The 27,841-nt window shown below is 43.7% G+C and overlaps 1 protein-coding gene across 1 annotated transcript in view; it reads right to left on the bottom strand.

Moving 5' to 3' along the window:
* Positions 1–25,975, bottom strand: part of SLC49A3 (solute carrier family 49 member 3) — a 37,399-nt gene extending 11,424 nt beyond the window's left edge. Inside the window, exons 1-8 of the mRNA XM_083180010.1 lie at positions 25,334–25,975; positions 17,546–17,704; positions 14,786–15,005; positions 14,238–14,314; positions 14,002–14,139; positions 7,875–7,991; positions 4,011–4,163; positions 3,395–3,552 (exon numbers count right to left, since the gene is read on the bottom strand). Coding sequence (XP_083036136.1) covers positions 3,395–3,552; positions 4,011–4,163; positions 7,875–7,991; positions 14,002–14,139; positions 14,238–14,314; positions 14,786–15,005; positions 17,546–17,704; positions 25,334–25,585 — 1,274 coding nt within the window. The 5' untranslated portion in view covers positions 25,586–25,975. The remainder of the gene's footprint in view (positions 1–3,394; positions 3,553–4,010; positions 4,164–7,874; positions 7,992–14,001; positions 14,140–14,237; positions 14,315–14,785; positions 15,006–17,545; positions 17,705–25,333) is intronic.
* Between the last annotated feature and the right edge of the window lie 1,866 nt (positions 25,976–27,841).

Here is a 27,841-nt window from a genome sequence, read left to right as displayed (position 1 = left end):
GGGGTGCTGTGGAGGGAGCCGCTGCACTGGACCATGCATATGTAATGAGTGGGTCCAGTGTGAAGTGAATATCTAATGAGCGGCTCCATGCCCCATGCTGGAGAATGTATAAAAAATCTATATCTATCTATATATATATATATATATATATCTATCTATATATATATATATATATATATATATATATATATATATATATATATACAGTCGGGCAAAAAAGTATTTAGTCAGCCACCAATTGTGCAAGTTCTCCCACTTAAAAAGATGAGAGAGGCCTGTAATTTTCATCATAGGTATACCTCAACTATGAGAGACAAAATGAGGAAAAAAAATCCAGAAAATGACATTGTCTGATTTTTAAAGAATTTATTTGCAAATTATGGTGGAAAATAAGTATTTGGTCAAAAACAAACAAGCAAGATTTCTTGCTCTCACAGACCTGTAACTTCTTCTGTAAGAGGCTCCTCTGTCCTCCACTCGTTACCTGTATTAATGACACCTGTTTGAACTCTTTATCTATATAAAAGACACCTGTCCAACACTTCAAACAGTCACACTCCAAACTCCACTATGGCCAAGAGCAAAGAGCTGTCAAAGGACACCAGAAACAAAATTGTAGACCTGCACCAGGCTGGGAAGACTGAATCTGCAATAGGTAAGCAGCTTGGTGTGAAGAAATCAACTGTGGGAGCAATTATTAGGAAATGGAAGGCATACAAGACCACTGATAGTCTCCCTCGATCTGGGGCTCCCCGCAAGATCTCACCCCGTGGGGTCAAAATGATCACAAGAACGGTGATCAAAAATCCCAGAACCACACGGGGGGACCTAGTGAATGACCTGCTGAGAGCTGGGACCAAAGTAACAAAGGCTACCATCAGTAACACACTACGCCGCCAGGGACTCAAATCCTGCAGTGCCAGACGTGTCCCCCTGCTAAAGGCAGTACATGTGCAGGCCCGTCTGAAGTTTGCTAGAGAGCATTTGGATGATCCAGAAGAGGATTGGGAGAATGTCATATGGTCAGATGAAACCAAAATAGAACTTTTTGGTAACAACTCTACTCGTCGTGTTTGGAGGAGAAAGAATGCTGAGTTGCATCCAAAGAACACCATACCTACTGTAAAGCATGGGGGTGGAAACATCATGCTTTGGGGCTGTTTTTCTGCAAAGGGAACAGGACGACTGCTCCGTGTAAAGGAAAGAATGAATGGGGCCATGTATCGTCAGATTTTGAGTGAAAACCTCCTTCCATCAGCAAGGGCATTGAAGATGAAACGTGGCTGGGTCTTTCAGCATGACAACGATCCCAAACACACTGCCCGGGTAACAAAGGAGTGGCTTCGTAAGAAGCATTTCAAGGTCCTGGAGTGGCCGAGCCAGTCTCCAGATCTCAACCCCATAGAAAATCTTTGGAGGGAGTTGAAAGTCTGTGTTGCCCAGCGACAGCCCCAAAACATCACTGCTCTAGAGGAGATCTGCATGGAGGAATGGGCCAAAATACCAGCAACAGTTTGTGAAAACCTTGTGAAGACTTACAGAAAACGTTTGACCTCTGTCATTGCCAACAAAGGGTATATAACAAAGTACTGAGATGAACTTTTGTTATTGACCAAATACTTATTTTCCACCATAATTTGCAAATAAATTCTTTAAAAATCAGACAATGTCATTTTCTGGATTTTTTTTCCTCATTTTGTCTCTCATAGTTGAGGTATACCTATGATGAAAATTACAGGCCTCTCTCATCTTTTTAAGTGGGAGAACTTGCACAATTGGTGGCTGACTAAATACTTTTTTGCCCGACTGTATATATATATACACACACACACATACACACACACACACACTTAAATGCATTGATCAATTCATGAACTAAAACCCCATTATTTATTTAATTGACTATTTGAATGTTAAGGTGAGTCAGTTAGGTGCTCACCGTCCTTTGCAGGAGTTTGTAGAAAACTTTTTTTATCAGGAGCACTCACGACTTTGGCAACCAAATTAAATATAAGAAATGACACACAGCAGACTGTGTTTGCAAACACAGTCTGCTGTGTGTCATTTCTTATATTTAATTTGGTTGCCAAAGTCGTGAGTGCTCCTGATAAAAAAAGGTTTGTAAAACCTCAATATACCCTTTTTTTGCTTTACCCAGTCTTCTGAGTGCCGTTTATTCCCATTCCCATGGGACCTTTGGACAGTTACACGATTATCTTTCTGGCACCGGGAGCATGTTGAACTATTAACCTTAACTGATTTTTTTACACCAATGGGGGACATGCAGAGAAGGGGGGAGCAGGCTGGGGGAAATACATTGAATGGGGGCAGAGTAGGGGACATGCAAAGAAGGGGGGGGGATCAGGCTCAGGGAAATAGATTGAATGGGGGCAGAGTGGGGGACATACAGAGAAGGGGGGAACAGACCTGTACTATTTACTGCAGTGAGGATCTCAGTATCACCCTTCCCACTAAAGCAGGTAAGACAAGTTATTTGTTTAGTCTTCTGATGGGATTGTTCAGGCTGAATTGTCGGCCCCCACACATTTTCACCTCACCAAATCTTCCCGTCTTTGCAAAAGGTTTTGACACCCCTGGTCTAATCTATACTTTTCTGTATTCAAGATGTCTAAATGTATTCTAAATGATTCTATGTACCTCATTATGCACAAGTTCTGGCCATCACATTCTAGGTTAGTTTGGCGTGGTTGTGGATTAGTAGGAGATATTATTCATATTTTCTGGTCATACCCTATTATCCAAACACTGTGGAGTTGGGTGGAGGATCTCACTTTGAAGGCAATAGGCCTTCGAATTATCCTGACCCCATCTATCGCACTGCTACATATTTTCCCAGACTGCATTCCTACTCATCATAGATATTTTATCGCCCATAAATTTATTGCCTCTAAGGCTGCTATAGCTCAGTTCTGGAAACAGGCTATCCCGCCCCCAATGGACCTTATTAAAGCTAAACTCAATCATAGTTACACTATGGAACCTTTGTATTGTCCTTATTCCTCTTCTGTCTCCTTACCATTAACAAAGTGGTCTAGTTGGCAAGAGCTTACAACTAAGGGCCACCAGCCCACTCCTACTACTGTATGTACATTTACTCTAAATTGTTCTGTTATTGTCCTGTTCTATGGTTGTGTAAATCTGAAAAATGTTCTGTTGTGGAGTCTATATTTTGAATTTGACCGAGTTTTTGTTTGTTTACCCTGTATGCCTTCTCTCCCTTTTTTCTGTAACCCCCCCCCCCCCCCAAATCTCTTTTTCTTGAAAAAAAAAAAAAAGAGAGAGAGAGTGAGAAATTAATCTTCAGTACAGTTGCTGGTGTAAGAAAGCAATGACTTACTTGTTGGGACATACAGTTTGACTGAAATTCACTTACCCAGATATAAAGGCCAAACCTGTTGAACTACCTTCTCCAACAGGGTAAGAGCATTCCACAGCTAGCTCCATAGCAATGGGATAGATTGCAAATCCAAAGAATCCCAGTAAGGAACATACCATTACCAATAAAATGGTCTGGTTCCGCAAATTTGATACCTAAGTGATAAAACAATTATTTTGGCACGATAGTGACACAGGCTGAATATGAAAGTGATATACAACAAAGGGGCCAACTCAGACCCACTCACCTGGGCTGCAGATTCACAGCCTAAGCGATAATTGGTGGACCGCGCATGCGCACAGTCCACATTGTGCATGTGCAAGCCCTCTTTGCAAACTCAGGCTCCGAATGCCTGTGCGCACAAGCCGCTCGCTGTTTGATTGACAGAAGACATTTTGGGGGGGGGGGGGGGGGGGTGTTGCCGCGTTTTCTGGGTGTGTCCCAAGAAAACACAGGCGTTCCCCGGCCATAAGGAGGGAGAGCTGCTGATGTCATCAGAGGCTTCCTTATTATCAAGAACTTAAGACAATTGGGCATGGACTGTGGATATCTCTTTAAAAAAGGAGTCTATACAATCATAAAATAATTTCCATTAAAAATCTAACCTACTCACCACAGCAAAGACTATAATAGTCAGCGATGACATTAGAAAGCAGATTTTGACCACTTCTGTGAACTTCTTTGTCCGATCCACATACAATCCACATAATAAGGCACCAACTGCCCCAAATAGAATGAACAGCGCTCCACACAATCCTGAAATAAACTAGACGGGGGAGACCCAAACACAACTTTATTGTACTATTATTATTTATATTATTAGTCACACATTATACTAATACAGAACATGTAGTAATGCAATATTAGAACAATCCATTTGTTATTAAAATGCTGGAAGTACTTACTGTAACGATTTAAAAATATTGGACTACACTGTGCCAATAAAGGAGCAAGTAAAAGAGGAATTCAATTAGCCATGATAACACTTTAAGGTAATGTAGGTAACGTAGCCATCCTATTTTGCTTTAATTTTGCTTATCACCAGTATGATCAATTCTGCCACGATTCGGAGGCTCAAGAGCTTGCCCGATCCAGCATGTGTTGGCATTTGGGGTCCATTTATCCGGTGGGCAGGTGCATGAGTCATTCGCAGTCTTTTGTGGCTGGTCTCCTCAGCAACGGCTGATGCCGTCAGTCAGTGGCATTCAACTAGGCACCGCCATCTTGCCGGGTCACATGACAAAATTGACCAATTCAAATCTGCAGCCACTGTAAGACAATCAGCAGACACCAAGTGTTCATTCCCCAAGGGTCGGATGCCAGTGCAACACTATCCTTAAGCTTGGCTGCAGCAGTGTTCTGAGCTCCCATCAGCTGTTCTGAATCAACTCTAGTCCGGTCAATCCGTTTAGTCCTCTGAAATTATTTCTTCAGTCTTCAGCACCAGTCCAGTATATCCGGTTTCTCCACTGAAATTATATTTCTTCAGTGTTTAACTCCAGTCCGCTCAGTCCAATTACTCCTCTGGAATTATTACTTCCTTGTGGGAGTTCCTGGTGGAGGCCCCCAGAATGTTAGATTCAGCGCCCCTGTCCTGTGTCATGAAAATTTCTTTACTGGTTCTTCACACTTCTTCTGTCTATGCACAAGCAATATATAAAACCTGCTAAATTAAAACTTTTAAGTTCCAATCCAGTGAGTCCTCAAGACTTCCAGTAGGCCCACAAAAAAAATCTGTGACACAATTCAACTCAAAAATCGCTAAATTGGCATTTGCGTGGCAGTTTCTGCTTGCGTTAAATATAGTTAAAAATGGGGTAATATGCCTACACCCCCACAAAAAAACTAATATTGGATAACAGTATATAAGTCTATAATTGGCCATACAGGGGAATTTACAGGTTCCTAAAATGTGTCAAATAGCTGCTTTATGTATTATTCTAAAACACTGGGAAAAAAATAGAAAGCTTTGTGCAAAATAAATATTCAATTTTTATGAGGATCACATAAAAATTGGTGATACTATATATTGGGTCCATTTAAGCCAATTCCACCTCCCAATCTAAGAACATCTGTTTCCACTCAAAGTATTACGTTATACCTGTCCTATACCTTATATCCCAATTTTACTAAAGAAAAAAATTATGTTATTATTGGCCAAATAAAAATAACTAAAAACTACTATTTGTACGTGGTATAGATGGTTGGCGCTAATTCCAATGCAGATATGTTACACTCGAGCCGCTAGTCCTCAGAAAAAGGGGGGCTGTCCTTTGGTAATTGTAGTGAAAGGGGGGATGTGAGGACCTGCGCTCAGGGTGTGCAATAAGTAAATGACAGTGTATGATTTGATTAAATGCAAATTTATTTCACTAACAATAAATCCAATCTGCTGCTGTGTGCAGCTGGAGCAAAAAATGGGTGAGAAGGGTAGGTTTTGGTGCTGATGTGACAAACACACATGGGGTGGTGGGATAGTGGCAGTCAATGGGAGAGAAAAAAAAAGTCACACACAGGTAAGTGGTGCGCGGGGCTGGCGTCCCGTCCCGCCCGCAGTGCACTCTACCTGTTATCACCGGACGGGTGATGCTGGTCCTCTGTCCGATTCCTGACTCAGTTCCACCGCGGCTGAATCGGCGCCTTGACCGCGCGACTCGCCGGCAGCCTCAGCACAGACGGGACTTCCGGGTTTGCGTCTCGCGGGACTTGGCACCGGGGTCCGTCTGTAGCGAGTGCCGTGCGCTCGACTCCCATCCGGGAGGAGACTTGGATAAGTGTCTGTGGTGATGGCAATGTACCTCCAACGCGTTGCAACCCTCTTGGGGCTTCTTCAGGGAGTATACTCCCTGAAGAAGACCCAATATTCCCTGAAGAAGACCCAAGAGGGTTGCAACGCGTTGGAGGTACATTGCCATCACCACAGACACTTATCCAAGTCTCCTCCCGGTTGGGAGTCGGGCGCACGGCACTCGCTACAGACGGACCCCGATGCCAAGTCCCGTGAGACGCGAACCCGGAAGTCCCGTCTGTGCTGAGGCTGTGGAAGCCGGCGAGTCGCGCGGTCAAGGCGCCGATTCAGCCGCGGTGGAACTGAGTCAGGAATCGGATAGAGGACCAGCATCACCCGTCCAGTGATAACAGGTAGAGTGCACTGCGGGCGGGACGGGACGCCAGCCCCCCGCACCACTTACCTGTGTGTTGTGACTTTTTTTTCTCTCCCATTGACTGCCACTATCCCACCACCCCATGTGTGCTTGTCACATCAGCACCAAAACCTACCCTTCTCACCCATTTTTTGCACCAGCTGCACACAGCAGCAGATTGGATTTATTGTTAGTGAAATAAATTTGCATTTAATCAAATCATACACTGTCATTTACTTATTGCACACCCTGAGCGCAGGTCCTCACATCCCCCCCTTTCACTACAAAATCTACTATTTGCCTAATTAAGGGAGTGTCCTAGTGGTTCGGAATTAAATCTTGAAATTTTTACCTTAAAATAGGGATTTTCTTCTAACTTTTAATCCTTTTGAGAAGGTGGTAAACTAAATCTCTGTTAACACCTAAAGAGAATTATCAAGGGGCTAAATCCCTGAAATTTGTGTAAAGTTACCGAGACCCGTTATAGCGTAAAATGGATTTTAAGTTGAATAGCAAAAAGGTGTGGCCATGGGTAAACCAATTTTTTCAGCCAGATTTTGGCTAGTGAAATAGAGCCCTTTTAATTATTTTAGTACAATAGGTGTAGGTGAAATGTAGAAACCAATTACAAAAGCAACAGAACACTCAACCCTAATAGCACTACTGTATATCACACAGTTTGAGAACCACTGCTATATAGATTTACATCCAACAGAAACAAACCATGTCTATAGGGAATAAGGTGGTTGTGTGGAATTTGTGGGACTGGTTAAAGTTTATGGTGATAATCAGAAATTTTGGAAGAGTTTTCCCATTATTTGGCAATCAATTACATGGCAAAATTATCATGTTGATTTTGCCAACTGATTGCCGCTTAAAAAAAAATAAATAAAAAAAAAAAAAAAAAATGAAACCTCTCCCAAAATCTCTTACTTTCTGATTCTCAGACCCTGTTACATTTGGCCATATGTGTTCACACAGTGTTAGCAACACAACTGAAAAGGTTTCAAATTGTGTTTGGCTTATATCATCATTGGGGCCAGGAAGGTGAAGGCATACCTTGATAAGGTGATGCGGAGGGTAAGGAGTGTCCCATATAAATATCAACACTTTGTTGGAGGAACCAGAGTCTTCATTTGAGGAAGGGACCGAGCACCTATTACACATCACCAGAATGGAATTCACATCTGGACACCACAATACTGGGGGACATTAAATATAGTCAGAATACCTAAAATGCATCTGTCTTGTGGTTTACATATCCTATGTAAAGAAACAAGATTGTTATTGATAACGGTTTACACTACTACATAAGAAAACAGATGCACACTTACATTTGGATAGTCATTAAAACACAATATTTGTTCCAGAAATGCAGAAAAGGCTGTGAAGATTCCTAGACCAGTTCCAAAGCTAATCATCAGGACAATGTAGGCTTTATTTTTCATAAGCTGTATAAGATAAGTGAATACAGTTTAGATAAAATAACAACCAGAAAAATGTATGTGATCAGTATACGGTCAGGCAGTTCCAGTAATATCTCCTGATAAGTAAATACGTTTAATAACCTATATATATATATATATATATATATATATATATATATATATATATATATATATATATATATATATATATATATATATATATATATATATATATATATATATATGTATATATATATATATATGTATATGTATATGTATATGTATATGTATATATATATATATATATATATATAGTGTGCTAATACCCGTAAAACTATAAAACACCGCTATATAAGCATTTGCCATAATTGCAACATACAGTAGCAAAATAGTTGGACATTGTCTAGGTTTTCCAATATCATAACTTATTGAGGGATTTTACTGCAAAATAACAGCTGTTACCTGGATAGCACGGTTGCTGTACGTAACAAGCAGAAGGCTTCACAGAAATACTTGGAAACTGTTAATGTGCCTCTACTATTGAAAGATTTATTAGACTCATTTATTATAGTAAAAGGGAGTGTGATGGCGCTGGCCATGATGTGTGTGTATATTAAAAATGACAGTAGAAAGTATTTGTATACTATATTTATACTATGTCTGGGCTGCAGCTTCACTTGGAAGAGGGGTGCTGACCAGGGGTGAATTTAGGGGCCAGGCCGCCCCTAGGCACAACATTTTCCTTGTTTATGTTTAAATGTTAAGGAGTGGTGCTCCTGGATAGCAATCCAGCTGCGGTTGTAGCGCTGTTGTACTGAGAATCTATTCTTGTTTATATTTTTGTGTGCCCCCCTATTTTAATGTAATCCTATATGTATATACATAGCTATTTATATATTTCATTAAAATTTAACTGTACCCACCTTAATATTTTTTCAAGCACTCTGGGTCCTCACTGTACGGAGGACCCGGAGGTCCTGTTTTTTATGTACCTTGAGACTATTTCTGTAGGAAGTGAAATGTATATGCTTTAAATATAACAGAAATGTATCTTATATGATTGAGCTAGTGAATAGATTTGCTACAAATGTTTCAAATAGAATAAATTATATAAATGTATACAGTCTACTTGCTCTAAGTGCAGTGCTTAATTTTTTTCTGAAACTTGTCCTTTATTATAGTACATTCTGCAACCAAACGGGTAGGCATGTTTTAGTGTTGTATACAGTGCCAATATTTTTGGTGTTCAGCAATATTCATCCAATTGCGCAGGCATCACAGTCACACTGTGCAATTGCAACGATACACTGGAAGTGACGGTTAAGGTGCGTACACACGGGCATTTATCGCTGGCAATATGGTCGCTGAGCGACCATATTGCCAGTGATAGGAGTGTGCACCGGTGATAAATTGCCGGGTGTGCGCTCCCGTTTTTAGCCCCCTTATGATCGCTGGTCCCAGGAGCTTGCTCCTGCGACCAGCTGATTCCCTCTGCTGCTCCCCCGGCAGAGGTTCCCTTTCATCAGCGACAATCTCTGGTCACTGATGAAAAGGAGATGCTGAGCAATATATTGCGCAGTAATATATCGCCCCCGTGTGTACATAGCTTTCCAGAGAGGGTTTATTTGCAAAGTGATTGTCAGGGACCATTTGTGGGAGGTAATGGGGAGTGGGGTCAGAAACGAATGCATGTCACAAATGTTTGCTGGGCATGTCTCAGAATGAGACTGCGATCCCGTATGCAGAAAACATGGCACGCACACACACCGCTGTCTCAGTTCTGTCGCCTATTCTGCACAACATCTTTTGTGACAGTCAAATCTACAACTGCTGCTGCGACTTTTTACATAGTTGCTTGATCTAAGAAGCCACTTGTGAGCATCTCAATATAAATCCTGGAGGCAGAGACATTTGTTTATTTTCGCATAGTATCGAAATATGGGACCTTATTCAGGCTGCTTCGTTCGCAGTGCGTTTTTTTGCTCAGTACGCATGCGTATCGTCCGCAGTGTGCAAACAAGCACTACCAATGTAGGCGTCATGTTGGAGCTTCTGTAGACGCGGCCTCGAAAGAGGGCATAAATGGACGCAAACTGGGGCGTATACAAGGGCGATGCCCACAAGTGCTGGGTGGTGGCTTCGCAGCACTGTGCGAACACTCACATTGCTCTACTTCAAGACCATTTGCAAGGAAAAAGTGACCTCTCTCTCAGGCCTCGCAGGCCAAAAGCTTAATGCACAGAGGTTCGCAAGAGCAATTACCACGCTCAATTGCTAAATTACATGCATCTGCACACAATACTCACCCATGCACCATACAAGTTTCTCTTATTAAACAATTAACTAACCACATCTACTCAATGCAGCCACACGGTAAGCACACTATTGCAATTTTAACAGTTCTACCTATCATGCTTCAAAATGAATATATATGTGTGCGTATATGTAACACTTTCATAACATTCGCTCTGAAAAGCTCTTGCTGTATGCATGTGTTCATTTTGTTTTGAAACAGGACTACTAAATCACTGAAATGTCCGGAAATCATTCTGACAAACTGCTTAAATCGACTCTAAATTATTTAATTCTTTACAATTTAGACAATGACTAATAGATCTAATTGAAGTGTATTGATGAGCATGTTTAAATGGGTTGCCTGTGTGTATGCATACAGGTTTTGTTGAAAAATGGACCAAGATCAAATAAAAAGAAAAAGAACTGGTATCTGAAATGGGGTGTTGTGTCAAGCAGCTCCCAGTAGGGGGAGTCTAGTCCCCAAAATGGTACAAATAGGAAAATAATTGGTGGAGCGCTCAATACTATGGATCAATTAAGTATTACAATAATCAATAATATTTCTTTTTTTCGCAATGTTAAAATAGTATTTTTTCTAGCAGCATGTGTATTCAACAATAAAACAAAATAAAATAATTAATATACATTGATATAAAAGGACAGCAGCGGTTTTATACTTATTAGTTTGGAGTCCCACTTGTACTTATTAGGTTCTCTGGTTGGATCCGTACTGGATAATGTATCACTTAAGGGAGACCATATACCTTGCAGGATTACTGGTAACGCTGGAGGGTATTTGCAGTCCCTGATCATAGTTACATCCTCACAATAGTGCGATCCTTTTATCCAATTATGCAGGCGGTGGTGTCCCAATGAACAATTGGAGAAACACTTTTTCCAAACCAGTTACCAGGACCAGTAACCAGGAACCAGGGAAATTGCTGGATCTTCAATCTCCAAAAAACATCAAACCAAGTCCAATGTGTTTCAGAAAGAACAGGTCCTTCCTGACATGTTTCGTTGCCAAATAGCAACTTTATCAAAGGTATAGCCCCTGTATCTGGTCTGGGTTTTAATACCCATTAACAGGAAGTACATTTGACATCATTAACCAATTTACCTAATTCATCCATTAATTAAATCTTACAGCGACATGTTTAAGCTTTAATGCTGCCCATACACGCTGCGATGCGGGCTGTCCCGATGTGTGCTTTGAGGTGCGCGCTCCCGCGGCACCTCATCGCACAGTACAAAAAGTATGTGCTTGCACATACTTTTTGTACTTAGGTTTCATCACATTGCATCGCATTGCATGCACAACGTGTGCACAGGCAATGCAATGTGATCCGTGCTAGTACAGCACGGAAAGCACGCCCTCATAGCAGCGTGTATGGGCTGCTTTAGAATTACTTTCGACATTATGTAGTAACATATTATAAGAAGCAGAACTATAAACATTCATTAAAAATCATATTTACCACTTGGTTGTTAGATAAAACCAGGAGACACTTGCGGCGCCCCACTTCCGGTTGTTGGAATGCATAATATGACTACTTCCGCCTATTAAGCGCTACTGCATCCTCCGCTGTGGAGCACATAACTCCCCCTCTCTGCGTGTCAAATTCGCCAGGCGGAGGGGAAAAGCTGATAGTTACAACATATGATATTATTCTTAAATTATAATGCTTATCCCACAGTCAGAGATTAAGAGTGAAATTGTTGTCTCCCGGTTTTATCTAACAACCAAGTGGTAAATATGATTTTTAATGAATGGTTATAGTTCTGCCTCCTATGATATATTATTAATGTCTAAAGTAATTCTAAAGGCTTAAACATGTCGCTGTAAGATTTAATTAATGGATGAATTAGGAAAATTGGTTAATAAACTCAAGTGTACTTCCTGTTAATGGGTATTAAAACCCAGACCAGATACAGGGGCTATACCTTTGATAAAGTTGCTATTTGGCAACGAAACATGTCAGGAAGGACCTGTTCTTTCTGAAACACATTGAACTTGGTTTGAGGTTTTTTGGAGATTCAAGATCCAGCACTTTCCCTGGTTCCTGGTCCTGGTAACTGGTTTGGAAAACCTGTTTCTCCAACTGTTCATTGGGACACCACCGCCTGCATAATTTTTGGATAAAAGGATCGCACTATTGTGAGGATGCCTCTGTGATTGAGGACTGCAAATACCCTCCAGCGTTACCACTAATCCTGCAAGGTATATGGGCTCCCTTAAGTGCTACATTAACCAGTACGGATCCAACCAGAGAACCCACACTCCCTAATTACGGAACCTAATAAGTACAAGTGGGACTTCAAACTTATAAGTATAAAACCTCTGCTGTCCTTTATATCAATATATATTAATTATTTTATTTTGTTTTATTTTTGTGGAAAAATGCCTTTCTGCTTATGTGTACTTTCGCACAGTGTATGATGATGATGCGTTCATGTGACTGTGCCTACGAGCACTTAAGTGTGCGAGTACTTATAAGTCCACTCCCATTGGTGTACCATTGAGAACACTCACGTTCTCATGTGGTATGAGCGTAGCTTCGCATAGTGCGTGCATGCGCTTGATGTGCACACGGGTGCGTGTGAACAAATCAACCTGAATAATCTCCTAGGTATAAAAGCTACAAATGCATTAGTGTAGGAAATGGACTAAAGCCCACAGAGACTGAAACAACTGCTCATTAAGGGTCAGATGTATCAAGCTTCAAAAAGTGATACAGTGGAAAGTGATAAACAACCAGCCAATCAGCTCCTACCTCTCATGTTACAGACTGGGTTTGAAAAATGACAGGTAGCAGCTGATTGGCTGGTTGTTTACCGCTCTTCACTTTATCACTTTTTTTAAGCTTGATACATCTGGTCTCTTCATTTTCAGCTAACACAATAAGGAGAAAATGTATCAAAGCTTGTTGAGAGAGATAAAGTGGAGAGAGATGAAGTAAAGGCCAATCAGTGTCTTTTATTTTTCAAACACAGGGGGAGATGCTGTAACAATCGCGGCGATTTAATCAAATTACCGTTTTTTTCCCGCAGTCATTTCGCGGCGGTTATCCTCTTCTTTTCTCCATATTCTCTATTCTTTTGATTTCCGCATTCATTTTGCGGTAATGACATTCTGCCGCGATACATTTTTAGTGCTTTTTCTCTACCGCGCATGCGCCCGCCCCGAGAAGAGCAGACACGCGCACTGGCTGCTGCATCCAGGCGCTGCCTGTCCCGTGGTGACATCTTGTATGTGCGTGCATTTCACGCTCCTAGCTCCTGGGCTGTGGCAGTGGTGGGAGGTATGCTGCTCCTAAGTTATTATTAAGCATTCTGGGGGAGATGCTGTAACAATCTTATTTAAATCAGCTAACATTTATACATCACCGCTAGCCCGAGGAGGCGAATAAATGCAGTGTGTAGATTACCGCAGCGGGGCATACAGAATAAGCTGCACGCGCCCGCCCAATGTTAATCTATGGGGAGGTGCATGCAGAGAGAAAACCCAGAGAATGCGGAAGTGCAGAGAGAAGCACTGAGCCGCCGGAGGATATATCATACAGCGGCGCCGAAAAACACCCGGGGCCGCGGCGGTGAGTGATATAGCATCCCGCCCACAGCCTGTAACATGGAAGCTAGGAGCTGACTGGGTGGTACTGTACCTCTCTCCAAGCTTTAATACATAGGCCCCAAGAGACCTGCTTAATGGTACTTAAAAAGGCTTGGCCCTAGGACTTACCTGTTTTAACCCAGAAAAGAAAGGCTCAGATGTGGAATTAAGTGCACTAGCTGATGGTGGGGTTGGAGGAGCCCTTTTAGTAAATCCAGCTGTTGCCAATGTGCATGCTAACACTGCGGGAACGCCATAGACTCCATGCTTTAAAATAAAATAGCAAAATATAACTTTCAAGTGAAATTTTGTTGCACACATAACATAATGAATAAAAGGGAGGAAAGAGAAGTACTTTTACTTACTAATATTGGAATTTGCGCAGCTTTAGATACAATGACTGGTGACAATATGTTTGCTAGAAATACTCCAAATGGATTTGCTGTGTAAAATAAAAAATAAAAGTTACAGTTTGCATAGACTACTTTATAGTAAAAAATAAATATTTACATACAGAGAGTGGGGAGGATATGGGGCCAATTCAGCTTCTATCGCTGATTACCAGAAATTGCTATTTGACGATTTTTGATCTGCATATGCCCACACGGCAGCCCAAATGTTCAAGCCCTGAAACTGTGGTCGCATTCTGGAAAATGAGACCATAATCTAAGGGTTGGTGGGGGGCAGCGATGGGGTGGTTTTAGGGCAGCGACACAGCGTAGGGGAAGCATGGTCTAGACAACGCAGACGTGTCCAGACCATTGGCAGGCCGGGGCGACTGCCAATGGGCGGCACCCCACATGCTAGAACCAGGAGTTGTAGCTTTGCGATTTTACACAACTACAACTCATACTGAACCAGGCCCATGGTCTGGGGTACATGGTACATAATAAGATATACATCTGTTACTTACACATCGAAGCAATCATATTAGCTGTGGCTCGTTGATGTTCTGGAAACCACACAGCTGCAAGTTTAGCAGGGACAAAGAGTACAAGAGGCTGTGCCACAGCACAAATACACTGCCCCACAAATAATAAATATAATTTACTATTTCCAGCATTTAGGATAGTGATAGCACTGGCACAACGTAGTAGGCTGCCCAACATGTTCAGCCATGAGCTGATGATAACCTGCAAGAAGAAGAATAATATGTACATTTAGGAAAGTGGCTAAATTAATCAAACATATAGCATTAAGGTGCCAAATCAATTACAGTACATACGAGTTACCGCAAAAGGCTTCACATGAAGTGCACCTCACTCTTTTTTGCCTGCAGCCAAGTTAGGCTTCAGCAGTAATGAGCTGCAGTAATTAATTGTATGTCCACATGTGAAGCTGCTCACATATAAATGAGTCTGCTCCTGAAGGTGCGTACACATGGGGGGGAGATATATTGCTCAGTTTCTCCTTTTCATCAGCGACCAGAGATGGTCGCTGATGAAAGGGAACCTCTGCCGGGGGAGCCGCAGAGGTAATCAGCTAGTCGCAGGAGCAAGCTCCTGCGACCAGCGATTAGAACGGGGCTGAAAACGGGAGCGCGCACCCGGCGATTTATCGCCGGGGCACACTCCAATCACTGGCAATATGGTCGCCAGCGACCATATTTCCAGCGATTTCAGCTCCTATCGCCCCCGTGTGTACACAGCTTAAGGGTCACCTGCTAGTGAGCAATAATCTCCATTCATCATTTATTAATAAATACTGACTGGCAAAATATTAAAACAATTTCAAGTGACACTTTGTGAAAGACTAGGCGCTTCCCAGCATAACTCCAGGTGCAGATCCACAACAATATGGCAGTAGGGGCACCATGACATACAAGGAGGGGGGTTATATGCTCCTGTTAAAGTGGGCATGGTTGCGCTACAATGGCGTGGCCTTGCAAAAAGTGGGATGTCCTCAAAGGGAATGCTGTATCCATATGATTCGGAGAGCTGTATTCCTTGCAGAGGCAGAGGGTGATAGAGGAGATCGTGGGTAACGCCAGAGAATGCATGACAGGACAGGGAAGTGAGTGATGCCAAGGAATGGGGGATGGGGAGGCAGAGGTGGTAGTGAGTGAGTGACAGGGAGAGGGTGTCAGGAGAGAGAGTGGGAGATGGAGCAGTGAGTGATGGGGAGAAGGTGATGGTGACGGACAGGGAGAGGCAGTGGGTAACAGGAAGAGGATATCAGGAGAGAGAGGTGACTGGGAAATATAGTGGTAGAGAGGCAGTAGGTGACAGGAAAGAGTGATGGGGAAAGACAGTAGCTGACAGGATGAGGTTGATGCCTTGTAAAAGTAAGTGGGTGACAGGAGAGAAAGGATGATGGAGAGATAGTTATACAGGAGGTAAGTCAGTGGGTGACAGGGAGAGGCAGAGGGTGACCGGAAAGGGTGAAAATCAGATAGTGGGTGACTGGGGAGTAAGTATACAACAGCTATGAGGTGTCTGAAGGTAGAGACATAAGTTTACACACTCTTGGGTCTGGGGACTGAGCCCTACCGCAGACCCTTCTCTAATTATCCACCACCATTAATTCTCCAAATGCAGACCACAGTCGAATAACCCACCATACCAGACCGGTTTCATTACCTTCACCCCTAATGCAAACCTCTATGTAATGTACCCCACTGAATCCACCCCACTGAATATTATCCTTGGGGGGGAGGAGAGAGAATGTGCCGCACATTATTATCTATTTAAATCCACTGGATTTCTTATTATCATCAGTGATCTGCACCAATTTGTGACCGGTTTCATAGGCCTGACGTGCCATTAATTTAAATAACAATAATCATCATCAGTAAACAGCTCTGGACTAGGACACCAATGCTGTCAGTAGTATATCTGTGTATTATATAACGCAATTCCATAATGTAGTCTGAGCTTTGCACTGTATAATAACCACAATACAAACAAAGCACCAACAACAGTAAATGAACCCCTAAATTGTCCAAAGCTAGTAATAGATATTTATAGCGCAAAATGTTTTCATTCATTATTATTGGGGAAAAAATATTATACTATTTAGTACAATTCATGGATTTAATTATATAGAGGGCAATATTATATCCATAATAATTGGTGCCTTTTAATGGGGAGACACGTTTAAGTGGGCAATGTACTTAGTGCCTCAATCATTAATTAATCAAATAGAATAATATATTATTGGCCCCATATTATTGGCCCCTAAACATGTCATCCACATAATATTTTTACATTTTATTATTATTATGCCTACAAAATAATAATATTTTGGTACTCTCTCATCTTTGCGAACACTGCTTACGCTACGGAACTTACGTAGCATCATCATCCATTCACAGGGTAGCTGCGCCCGCAACACTTTAGGCTCGGTGGCTCGCCACAACTTTGCTAAAAGGTAATAGATGGTAGCGTGGACACAGACGGGTGGTGTTGACACATTTGTAATGGCTGCCTCTGCAAAAATCCTCCATAGTGGGGGACAATGGTGAATATAGCGTCTAACGTAACTAACGTAGCAGTGGCCGCAAAGATGAGGAAGTACCAATATTTTTTCTGTATAATTGTATAGTTATTAATTGTCTGCAATCCTTAATTAAGTATTAATTAGCTAGGGTCATAGGCAGTTATGCAATAACGATTAGGGAATTTTGTACAAAACAGTTTCAGCACAGCAAAACAATACTTTCAAATTAACTTACAGAATATCTTAACCCCAGAGTGTCCAGCAGCCAGGATGCAACAAAACCAATAGGTATTGATACAATAACATATACAAGGGCAAGATAGTTCACTGTATCCAGGGAGCAGTTAAGGTAGCTGGCAGTCAAATTGGCCACTGGAGCAAAGCTGATCCATAGCTGGAATATGACATATGGAAAGAGAAGTGTATAAATAATCTTTATAGATTAACATTTGAAAGTCAATTATATTATTAAACACAAACACACACACACACACACACACACACACACACACACACACAGGGGTGGGTTGGCCATAGGCCGTACAGGAAAGATTCCCGGTAGGCCGACTCACACACGTATCCCCAGCTCTGCCACAGCCACCTCTCTCACATGCATATACCCAAACCTCTCACGCATGGATACCACATAGCCCTGACTCACCACTGTCTGTTACTTGTAGCCATGCCCCTTTTTTCCCTGTGCATTTATTCTGAAGTATATTCCATTTGAGGTAGGGGTAGTTAGCAGGGAAACATAATTTTTAGGTTTTATATGTAATACAGTTTGAATTAAATAGTTTCTTGGTAATTCAGGGTTTGTGTTATTACCCCCCGCACCTTTTTTTCACACTCCCCTCATCCCCGGTGGCCATCGATTTCTTTTTAGGCGGGAAAACCTGTTTCCATGGATGCATTTGTGCGCGCACATGTGCATGGCATCCTTGAGACCAGGGTTGCCAAAAAAGACAAATTCGATGGTCGCTGTGGAAACGCAATAATGCCTTATCCAAAATGCTTGTGGTCCAGAGCATTTGCGGATAAGGGATACTCAACCTGTACCTTTTTTAGGTTAATTGATACTTTATATTGAAAATTTAGCATTGTGTAAAACAACCAACAAAATCTCTTAACTGTGGAAAGTTTTCTCCATTTAGAAAACTGCACTCTTAAGGCCCCTATACACTAGGGTGACTTGTCCTTAGGACAAGTCGCCCCCGACTTCCCCCTGAGCTTTCCCGGCTGCTCCCCGGGGGAGCTTGATTAGATTGGCACTTGATGTGCCATTTTTTACATGTGATAAATCGTCTCGATTTATCACATGTAAAAAACCCGGGGATCAGGGATGGGGGCTACAGAGCAGGGCTGCTGGTGGGAGCAGGGGGGGCTGGGGACGCTGCGGGGGACACAGGCGGCATAGAGATGGGCAGAGGGAGCCGGGAGCTGTCAGTGCTAGAAAAAAAAGCCTATACAATGAATGGGCAGCATGTGATTGGCTGAGTGCTCAGCCAATCACAGGCCGTCCATTCATTGTATGGGCTTTTTTTTTTTATTCAGTACTGACAGCTCCCGGCTCTATGCCGCCTGTGTCCCCCGCAGCGTCCCCAGCCCCCCCCTGCTCCCTCCACCGCCGCGCCGCCCCACTAGGTCCCAAGTCGGGTGGTCGGACGTGCAGCAGGTCCGACCACCCGACGCAGATCCGATGCGCACGGGACCGCGCATCGGATCTGATGTGACATCAAAACTAGCCGATTTTGGTCCGATTTCGGCCAGATCCGACTGATCTGGCCGAAATCTGACCAAAATCGGCTAGTGTATGGGGGCCTTTATATCCCTGGCTGGTGCCACAAAGTCTACTCAGGGGGTTGAGTCAGATATTCCAATGCTAGATCAGCCAGTATAGCGCTGGGGGGGACCCACTGTAAATGCTCTGGGAGGTGTAACCTAATTATCTCCCACATTACCTGCTGACCTAGATAAATATCTTGGTCTGGCTGCTACCTTAATAGTCACTTATGGCCCCCATACATTAGCATTAGGCCGACTTGTCCCAAGTACAAGTCGGGCCCGACTTCCCCTGAGCTCCCCGGGAGAGCTTGATAAGATTTGGCACTTGATGTGCCAATTTTTACATGTGATAAATCGGCCGCCTAGTGTTTTCAATAGGATTTTTTCTATTCTCCCGCTCTCCGTTCCACACGGCAAGCAGGAAAATAGAAAAAATCCTATTGAAAACACTGGGCAGCCACTGATTATCAGTGGCCGCCCAGTCTTTTTATTATGATTTATTCTGTTCTCCCGACGCTCGTCGCGTCCCTGGACTCTGCTCTCCGGGCCCTGCTTTATCTTATGTGCCGGGACAGCGCATCGGATCAGATTGGATGTCATACACTACGCAATTTGGGCAATTTCATCCGATTTCTCTGCCCGATCCTCCAGAATTGGGTGAAATTGGGCCCAAATCGCGTAGTGTATAGGGGCCTTAAGGCATTTTTCTTTTTACATTACCAGCAACACCTATCACACCTCACACAATGGATACACATGGTAATTAGCTAGCCCAGCTACATAGCTCTCCTCTTTGTCACACACTATGGCAATGATCTGTGCCTCTCCAATACATACATTATTGCAAAAAATACCTGATTACAGCAAACAACAATACACATAACACACCGATGCTCCTGTGTACATACCTAGACTGGGCCAAGGATTAAAAGTACATTACACCGTGAGAAACGAGACATGAATATAAAAGTTCTCAGTCCAGGTCTATCTTGTTTTGTCATAGTCACAAAACTACAATCCTGGCGGCAGCATGCTGGGGCAGGGCAAGGATGCACCGCATGCTGGATCCCTCCCCGCTATTTGATTGCAAAAGCTATTGCGTAGCCCCCTGTCTGTGCAACCTAGCTGTGAAGCCAGTAGTCGGCCGTCAAGTTTCAGGTTAAAGCAGCTGCGTGTGACATCACGCAGTCGCATCGGCACATCCCAATAATGTCCCAGACACGCTTGCTCTGTCTGGACCGCGCCCCGCAATGCCACCTCAAAAAAACAAGCATAGCTGCCCCCCTGCCGGCCCTTACACTGCAGTCGTATTGATCTGAATGTGGCCACAGGGTGAAGGGTCGCACATGTACGCTACCGGATGCGCAGATTATTGAAGATTTTGGTTAATCTCAGTGTCAAGCTGAATCAAGCCCAATGTTGCAAAAGTCAAAATAAGTAATTGTGCAATAAAGTCTGCTTTTCACGCATGCAAAAGAAAAAAAAAGGAAGCTGAAACATGCCACTGTGATTTTAAAGCAGTTCAACATAAATGGTTTACACACAAGTTTAAAAATACGAAACAGAAATGTGGCTATTGCAATACATACTGCATGTCATACATGGGTAAGTGCAGAGGACTATAATAAATGTATTTTTATTAATAGTCATTTATATAGCGCACACATATTCTGCAGCACTTTCCATTGAATAGTTGAACATCGACTTCGGTCCCTGCCCCAGTGGAGCTTAAAATCTATGTTCCCTACCACATGTACATGCACACACAAACATTCTAGGGCAGGCATGTCCAAAGTCCGGCCCGGGGGCCAATTGTGGCCCGTGCTGTCACTTCAAGTGGCCCGCAGCCTCCAGCCTGAAGCACGCAGAGCATCAGATGCGGGAAGCACAGCACAGGACACTAAAGGTGGGGACCCGGCGAGCGCGGGTCTACACCTTCAGTGCAGCAGTGAGGAGGTGCCGCCCACCACAGTTAGATGTGTTTGGTGTCTATCGGGGTCCAACCCCTGCTGCTACAATCGTATATCACCCTCCTCCGCAATCACAGTGGCAGCTATGTGCGGAGAGGGGGGGCAGCAAGGGGGAAGCTTGCTCCTGTAACAACAAGAGCGGAGGAGGGCATCAGCGGGAGCCCGAGCATCCGTCTCCTGTCCTTGCAATGCCTGCTTTGCCTCTCCATCCTCTGGCCACTGGGGGCCCCTTGTGGGGGCAGGCAGGGAGACATACAGTCAATGGGGGCAGAGTGGGGGACATACAGTGCAGGAGGGGCAGGCTGGGGGACATTGTGAATGGAGGCAGTGATGGATATTCAGAGAAGGGGGACAGACTGGGGGACATGCAGTGAATGGGGGCAGGCTGAGGGGGTGGAATACAGAGAAGGGGGGCAGGCTGGGGAATATACAGTGAAGGGGCAGGCTGGGGGACATAGAGTGAATAGGGGCAGAGTGGGGGACCATTCTGATGTGATTAATGGTTCAAAGAATGTCAGGCTGAATGGTCAGCCCCCACATATTTTCACCTCACCAAATCTGGCCCTCATCGCAAAAAGTTTGGACACCCCTGTTCTAGGGTTAATTTTATTGGGCGTCAATTAACCTATCAGTATTTTTTTTTTTTGTGGGGGGGGGTTGTGGGAGGAAACCAGAGTACCCGGAGGATATCCACACAAGCTTGTGGAGAATATTCAAACCCCGCACAGTTAGGGCCATGGTGGGACACAAACCCATGACCTCAGCACTGTGAGGTAGTGATGCTAACCATTAACTCGTCCTTTCTGCCAGGTATGCTACGCCAGCTTCCTCAGGTTTGATGGGTGCCATTTCCAGACCACTTCAGTCCTTGCCTTATGGTGCCCACACACTAGTACAATTTTTATAGCCAATCGGCTGATTTCCTACCGATCGGCTGATCTTACAGATTGTTACCGCAAATCATCCAATCTCGATCGGATGCGTGCTCCCGCTCATGTTCCATAGGAACGCACATGGGATCTTAAGATAAATCTTTGGTGAAAATGTGCGTTTGCCTGAAATCTTTTGTCCAGGATGGACAAAAAATGTCAAGGCAAATTTATGCGCACATCTTAAGATTGCTGATCTTTCTAGAGTGTGGGCACCTTTAAGGCCCCCATATATTAGGCCGACTTGTCCTAAGGACAAGTCGAACGCAATTCTCCTGCGAGCCGCCCGGCATCTCCCCTGGAGGCTCACATACAATGTGGCACTTGATGTGCCATTTTTAACATGTGATAAATCGCATGCATTTTATCACTTGAAAAAAAAATGGGGAGCTGCAGGGCGGTGAGAAGCAGTGGGGTGGGAGGCCGGCGTCGTGGTTGTGCAGGTGAGGAACAGTGAGGTGGGCAGCAGTGGTACCAGTGAGGAGCAGGCAGGGGCAGCGGTGGTTCCTGTGAGGAGCAGTGGGGAGGTGGCGGCCCGGGTGCAGCGGTGGTGATCATCAGTGCAGCGGGTCCGGCGACTATTAGAACTTTAAAATAATGTGTCAAATGACTGCCTGGCTTTTGATTGGCTGAGAGTGCTCTATCTCAGCCAATCAGAAGCCGGACGGTAATTTGATCTATTATTTTAAAGTTCTAATAGCCACCGCTGCACTGATGATCACCGCCGCCTGCCCCACTGCTCTGATCACTGCTGCACTGCTCCTCACAGGCCTCCTGTCCGGCAAGCCCGAAACCGCGCATCAGATCAAATGTCACACACATGCGATTTTGGGCCGATTTCCTGTGATTTATCGGCCCAAAATCGCATAGTGTATGGCGGCCTTTAGATGTTTGATAGGATTCAGATCAGGGCTCATAAAAGGTCACTTCAGAATAGTCGAATGTTCTGTTCTTAAGGTGCCCACACACTAGAAAGATCTGCGATCGTAAGATGTGTGCATAAATTAGCCTTGAAATCTTTTTTCCTTCCTGGACAAAAGATTTCAGGCAAGCGCACATCTTTACCAAAGATTTTTCTTAAAGGTGCCCACACACTAGAAAGATCTGCGATCGTAAGATGTGCGCATAAATAGCCTTGAAATCTTTTTTCCGTCCTGGACAAAAGATTTCAGGCAAGCGCACATCTTTACCAAAGATTTCTCTTAAGATCCCCTGTGCATTTCTATGGATCTTTTGTTAAATCTTCTGATCTTTTGTGCAGCATATAAGATCAGAAGATTCAGCAAAAGATCTGCAGGAGCGCGCATCCGATCGATATCGGCCGATTATCAGTAACAATCGGCAGATCGGTCGGAAATCGGCAAAAAAATTGTTCTAGTGTGTGGGCTCTTATGTTGGATGACCCATGCAATATGACAGACAGATTTTTCTGGTATCGGTGAGTATATTTCACTCTAGAATGCCTTGATAGTCTTGCAATCTCATTGTGTTCCGTACATATTCAAGGCACCTAGATGCAGCAAATGAACACCAAAACATAACTGAGCAATATAATGTGCAATATCGCTCATTATATTACCCAGTGACTATGCCTCCACCAATGGATGATGTGCGCTCCTGCAGGTCGCTATGATACCCTCCATCTTCAGTGTCAGATTCATAAGTCTGTATTCACTGGAGAAAGGTATTTTAGCACCTTTAATAAATTGTTACATATGTTTTAAAAGCAAAAAAAAATATTTAGAGGACTTATGAGGACTTATGTTTAAGAAGTTGCTTCAGTATTCCAAATACACTGTTAAATGGCACAAAAATATTTGCACAATAACCTTTAATTAATATAACTATGAATATATAAAATCACGATTTATAATCCAAGATTATTTCACACACACACACATATGTGTGTGTGTAATAATCTATATGAGATAGATAGATAGATAGATAGATAGATAGATAGATATATACACACAGTTTTATCCATACAGATTTATTTTCTGTTCACTTTCTTTGCATTTTTTTAATTGATAAAAATAAACTATTCAAACTTCTATTTTTCAAAGCATTCTTATTTTGCAGCATTTTTTCCCACACCTGCCTAAACCTATAGCACAGTATTCAGTAGGTAGTTTAATATTAGGTGCCAGGAAAGTCAAAAATGCACTGCACTCCAACACTTCCAAAAAATTAAATACCCTACAAAAACACATATTAAGCTTAAAGGGGCCTAAGATACTAACATAGTGGCCATTGTTCTGCCCTTTATAAGCCTTTAGGGTTGGGATCATGTGGTCGACCACAGGAAGGTCGACATTCAGTAGGACGGCCACTGAAGGTCAACACCATCAAAAGGTCAACACAAGCATTAGGTCAACATTGGGAAGGCCGACATGGGTTTTTCACGGTTTTGCAACACTGTCGACATGGACACCATATCGGTGCACCCCGTATACCAAGCCATTACAAGTTGGTTGACACCGTTAGGTCGACATGAGGATATGTCAACATGGTTCTAGGTTGACAGTCAAAAGGTCGACATGGGGTTTTTCACTATTTTATGAGCTGACATGTGCCGACAGGCGGTATTTCATGTCCTACCATCCACTAGGGCGTGATGGGAGAATAAAATAGTGTGCCGAGCATAGCCTGAAGCATTGCGAGGTGATACAGTGCTTTGGAAACTGTGTCCATGTCACTGTGTCAACATTCGTGTCAAAAACAGTGAAAGACCCCATGTTGACCTTATGACTGTCGACCTAGACACTGTCGACATATTGTGTGTCGACCTATTGACCTGTCGACCTAAGCCCATGTCGACCTTACGGTGTCAACCTAATGCTTGTCGACCAACTTGCTGTAGACCAAACGATCCCAACCCATACTAATAGCCCATCATACTAATGTAACAACCATAATTTCAGAGCATGAACAGAGCATGACTTGAATGGCTCCATCAGGTGCCATCTAGTTGCTGATGTTGTAAACAACAATTGACTCCCCCTTTAGAAATGAGGGTCAGCATTAGCCTATTATATAGGATAGATATAAATATAATCACCAGAGACTGGAAACTTTATATGTATAGCACGTTCCCTGAGAATACAATCTATTTGTATGTGCTAAAAGCACTTTGAGACATTCATAGGTTATTTAATGGAAAACTGATTTCACACATTAATAAGTTGCTATGTTCTTAAATGACTGAACTACACTTCTCCGTGTTCTCTGCATACTGGTGACCCTGCTGGGAATATTCTCTGATTAATGGCTGAGTTACGCGGGCATGAACCCCTGGCCGGTGCCTGGCACTGCATGGAGCCCCCCAGCAGCATTACGTACCATTGCATTGGAGCAGTTGATGAGACACACCACTGCCAGGTAGAACCACCTTTTCTTGTACACCCGGTACAGTCTGAGCCTGGTGAGAGTCTGGCACCTCTCGGAGTTCGGTTCCAGCTCACCATCCCGTATGAGTGGGGCATCCTCCAGTTCATCCTGCGCTGTGTCCCCGGAGACCTCGGGCTCAGCCATGTCCCTGGGTTCCGTGTCACCACTTCCCACAGCACCCGGCACAGATGAAGTGACTGACATGTGAGAGACTGGCCATATGCAGCACAGTAGCCAGAGTGCAGAATGCTCAGCGTGTTCTGTGCCCCTGTACCATAAGGGCAGCAGTGTGGGCACCGACCAGACCACAGTCAGACAAGGCACCGGCAGCTTTTGCGCTTGTATTGCACAGGCCACTCCCCACTGCTAGTTTAAAGCCTGAGTAGGAACAGGAAACCGTATGCAGACATGACTGTATAACAAGTAATGGGAGTCTCGTGACACTGGCTGTGTTGATTGTTGAAGCCTCCTCCCCTCTCCGGGACCTGCAGCACCAGCAGCTCACTCTCAGCTGTGATCTGCTGTGGGGAAACTGAAGAATCCGGCTGACGAGAGATAATAACAGGATGACAGCCACTGTGCTTATGTGGACTGTAGCAGCATTTCCTTACAGCCAGACAAACTATACTTACAGTATGGGGCTGCCAGTCACACAGGGACAGGTGCAGTAGTGCTCTGTGGGAGTGGGTGCATGGCTGCCAACCTGCACCTTCCCAGGTAGTGTGGGCAGACAGGAGGTACTAAAAGAGGTGGCAATCTGCTGTGCGTGAACAGAATATCAATTGATTATAATGGGAGCAAATTGGACATTTGTGTGTATTTCAGAAAATCTTAAACTTATGAACTACAGTATATATTCACCATACTTCTTGCTAAGATGATGTCACATATTTTATAACGGAATGATGACTGCTTACTATGGGCCTTATTCTAGTTCACTCTAAAATTCTCAGATGGACAAAACCATGTGCACTGCAGGGGCCAGATGTAACAGGTGCAGATGGAATTCGATTTGGGTGAGTTATTTTGTTTCGGTGCAGGGAAAATACTGACTGCTTTATTTTTACACTGCAATATACTGTAGATGTCACTTTGCAGAAAAACCCCACCCAAATCTAACTCTTTCTGCACAAGTTACATCTGCCCCACCTGCAGTGCACATGATTGTGTCCATCTAAAGGTGCCCACACACACACCGATCCCGGCGGTGTGATGCTATGCAATGGGGTGCGCATAGCATCACATCGCATGCACAAGGCATACAATGCGATGCTATGTGTACTAGTTAAGCACAGAACGCATGCCGGGATCGATGCGTCTGTGGGCACCTTGAGAAGGAATTTGCCTCTAGAGTGAACTAGAATAAGGCCCTATGTAACAGCAGCTGTTTTATTTGGGATACGTTTTAAGGTGCGTACACGGGGGGGGGGGGGGGGATATATTGCTAGTAATATATTGCTCAGTGTCTCCTTTTCATCACTGATCGCTGATGAAAAGGAACCTCTGCTGTGGGAGCCGTAGAGGTAATTAGCAAGCTCCTGCGACCAGCGATTAAAATGGGGCAGAAAACGGGAGCGCGCACCTGGCAATTTATCGCCGGGGCACACTTCCATCACTTTACTTCACTGGCGACCAGTGAAGTAATTATAGCGATTATAGCCCCTATCGCCCCCGTGTGTACACAGCATAATTCACCATCTGCCCTCCTACATTTTGACTGTCTGTAAATACCCTGTTTTGTTGTATCACTGTCTGCTATTGTAAAGCGCAACGGAATATGCTGCGCTATATAAGAAACTGTAAATAAATAAATAATCTCTAAACCAAAAATGCCTTTAAAGCAGGGCATACAGTATGTCCCATATATGAATCAAAATTGTTTTAGAATTCACTTAATGCACACAATTATTTTACACATGTACCCTAATTATGGGGGTTATTTTGATCTCTGTTGTGCGGATTTGCAGTCCTATCTAATATCAGATGACTGCACATGCATACGGGTCATAGCATGCATGCGCAAATCCAAACAGCGAAAAAAAAACAGGGATGAGTCTATGCGCAATCCTCCCACAGTTTGACTGACAGGAAGCCGGTGTTTGGGAGTGCCGGAAAAAACACTGGCGCGCCCTTTCGTTTTCAGGGAGAGTGTGTGACATCAGCTCCAGCCTCAATCAGCCAGAGTTATGGAAGGGCCAGAGTTATGCATACTTGCATAGACTGGGTACACACACTAATCCTTGTCCATATGCACCCGTCTATACCATTACCCCAATAACCATATCACATAGGCCCTTATTCTGATCGGTGCGGATATTCCCGAATTGTTACGGTGCGGGCCGCACGCAACGCTGTGCGGCAGCGTGCGGGCATCGTCCGTAGAAACGCCCACGTGTCCTCCGCATTCGGACGGAGTCACTCTTTAACCCCTTCCCGACATATGACGTACATTTACGTCAT

The sequence above is a fragment of the Crinia signifera genome, chromosome 1, assembly GCF_055691185.1.
Source record: "Crinia signifera chromosome 1, ASM5569118v1, whole genome shotgun sequence".
NCBI classification, from domain to species: domain Eukaryota; kingdom Metazoa; phylum Chordata; class Amphibia; order Anura; family Myobatrachidae; genus Crinia; species Crinia signifera.
The sequence above is the reverse complement of the archived record's forward strand: the minus strand, read 5'-3'. Positions and strand labels throughout refer to the sequence as shown.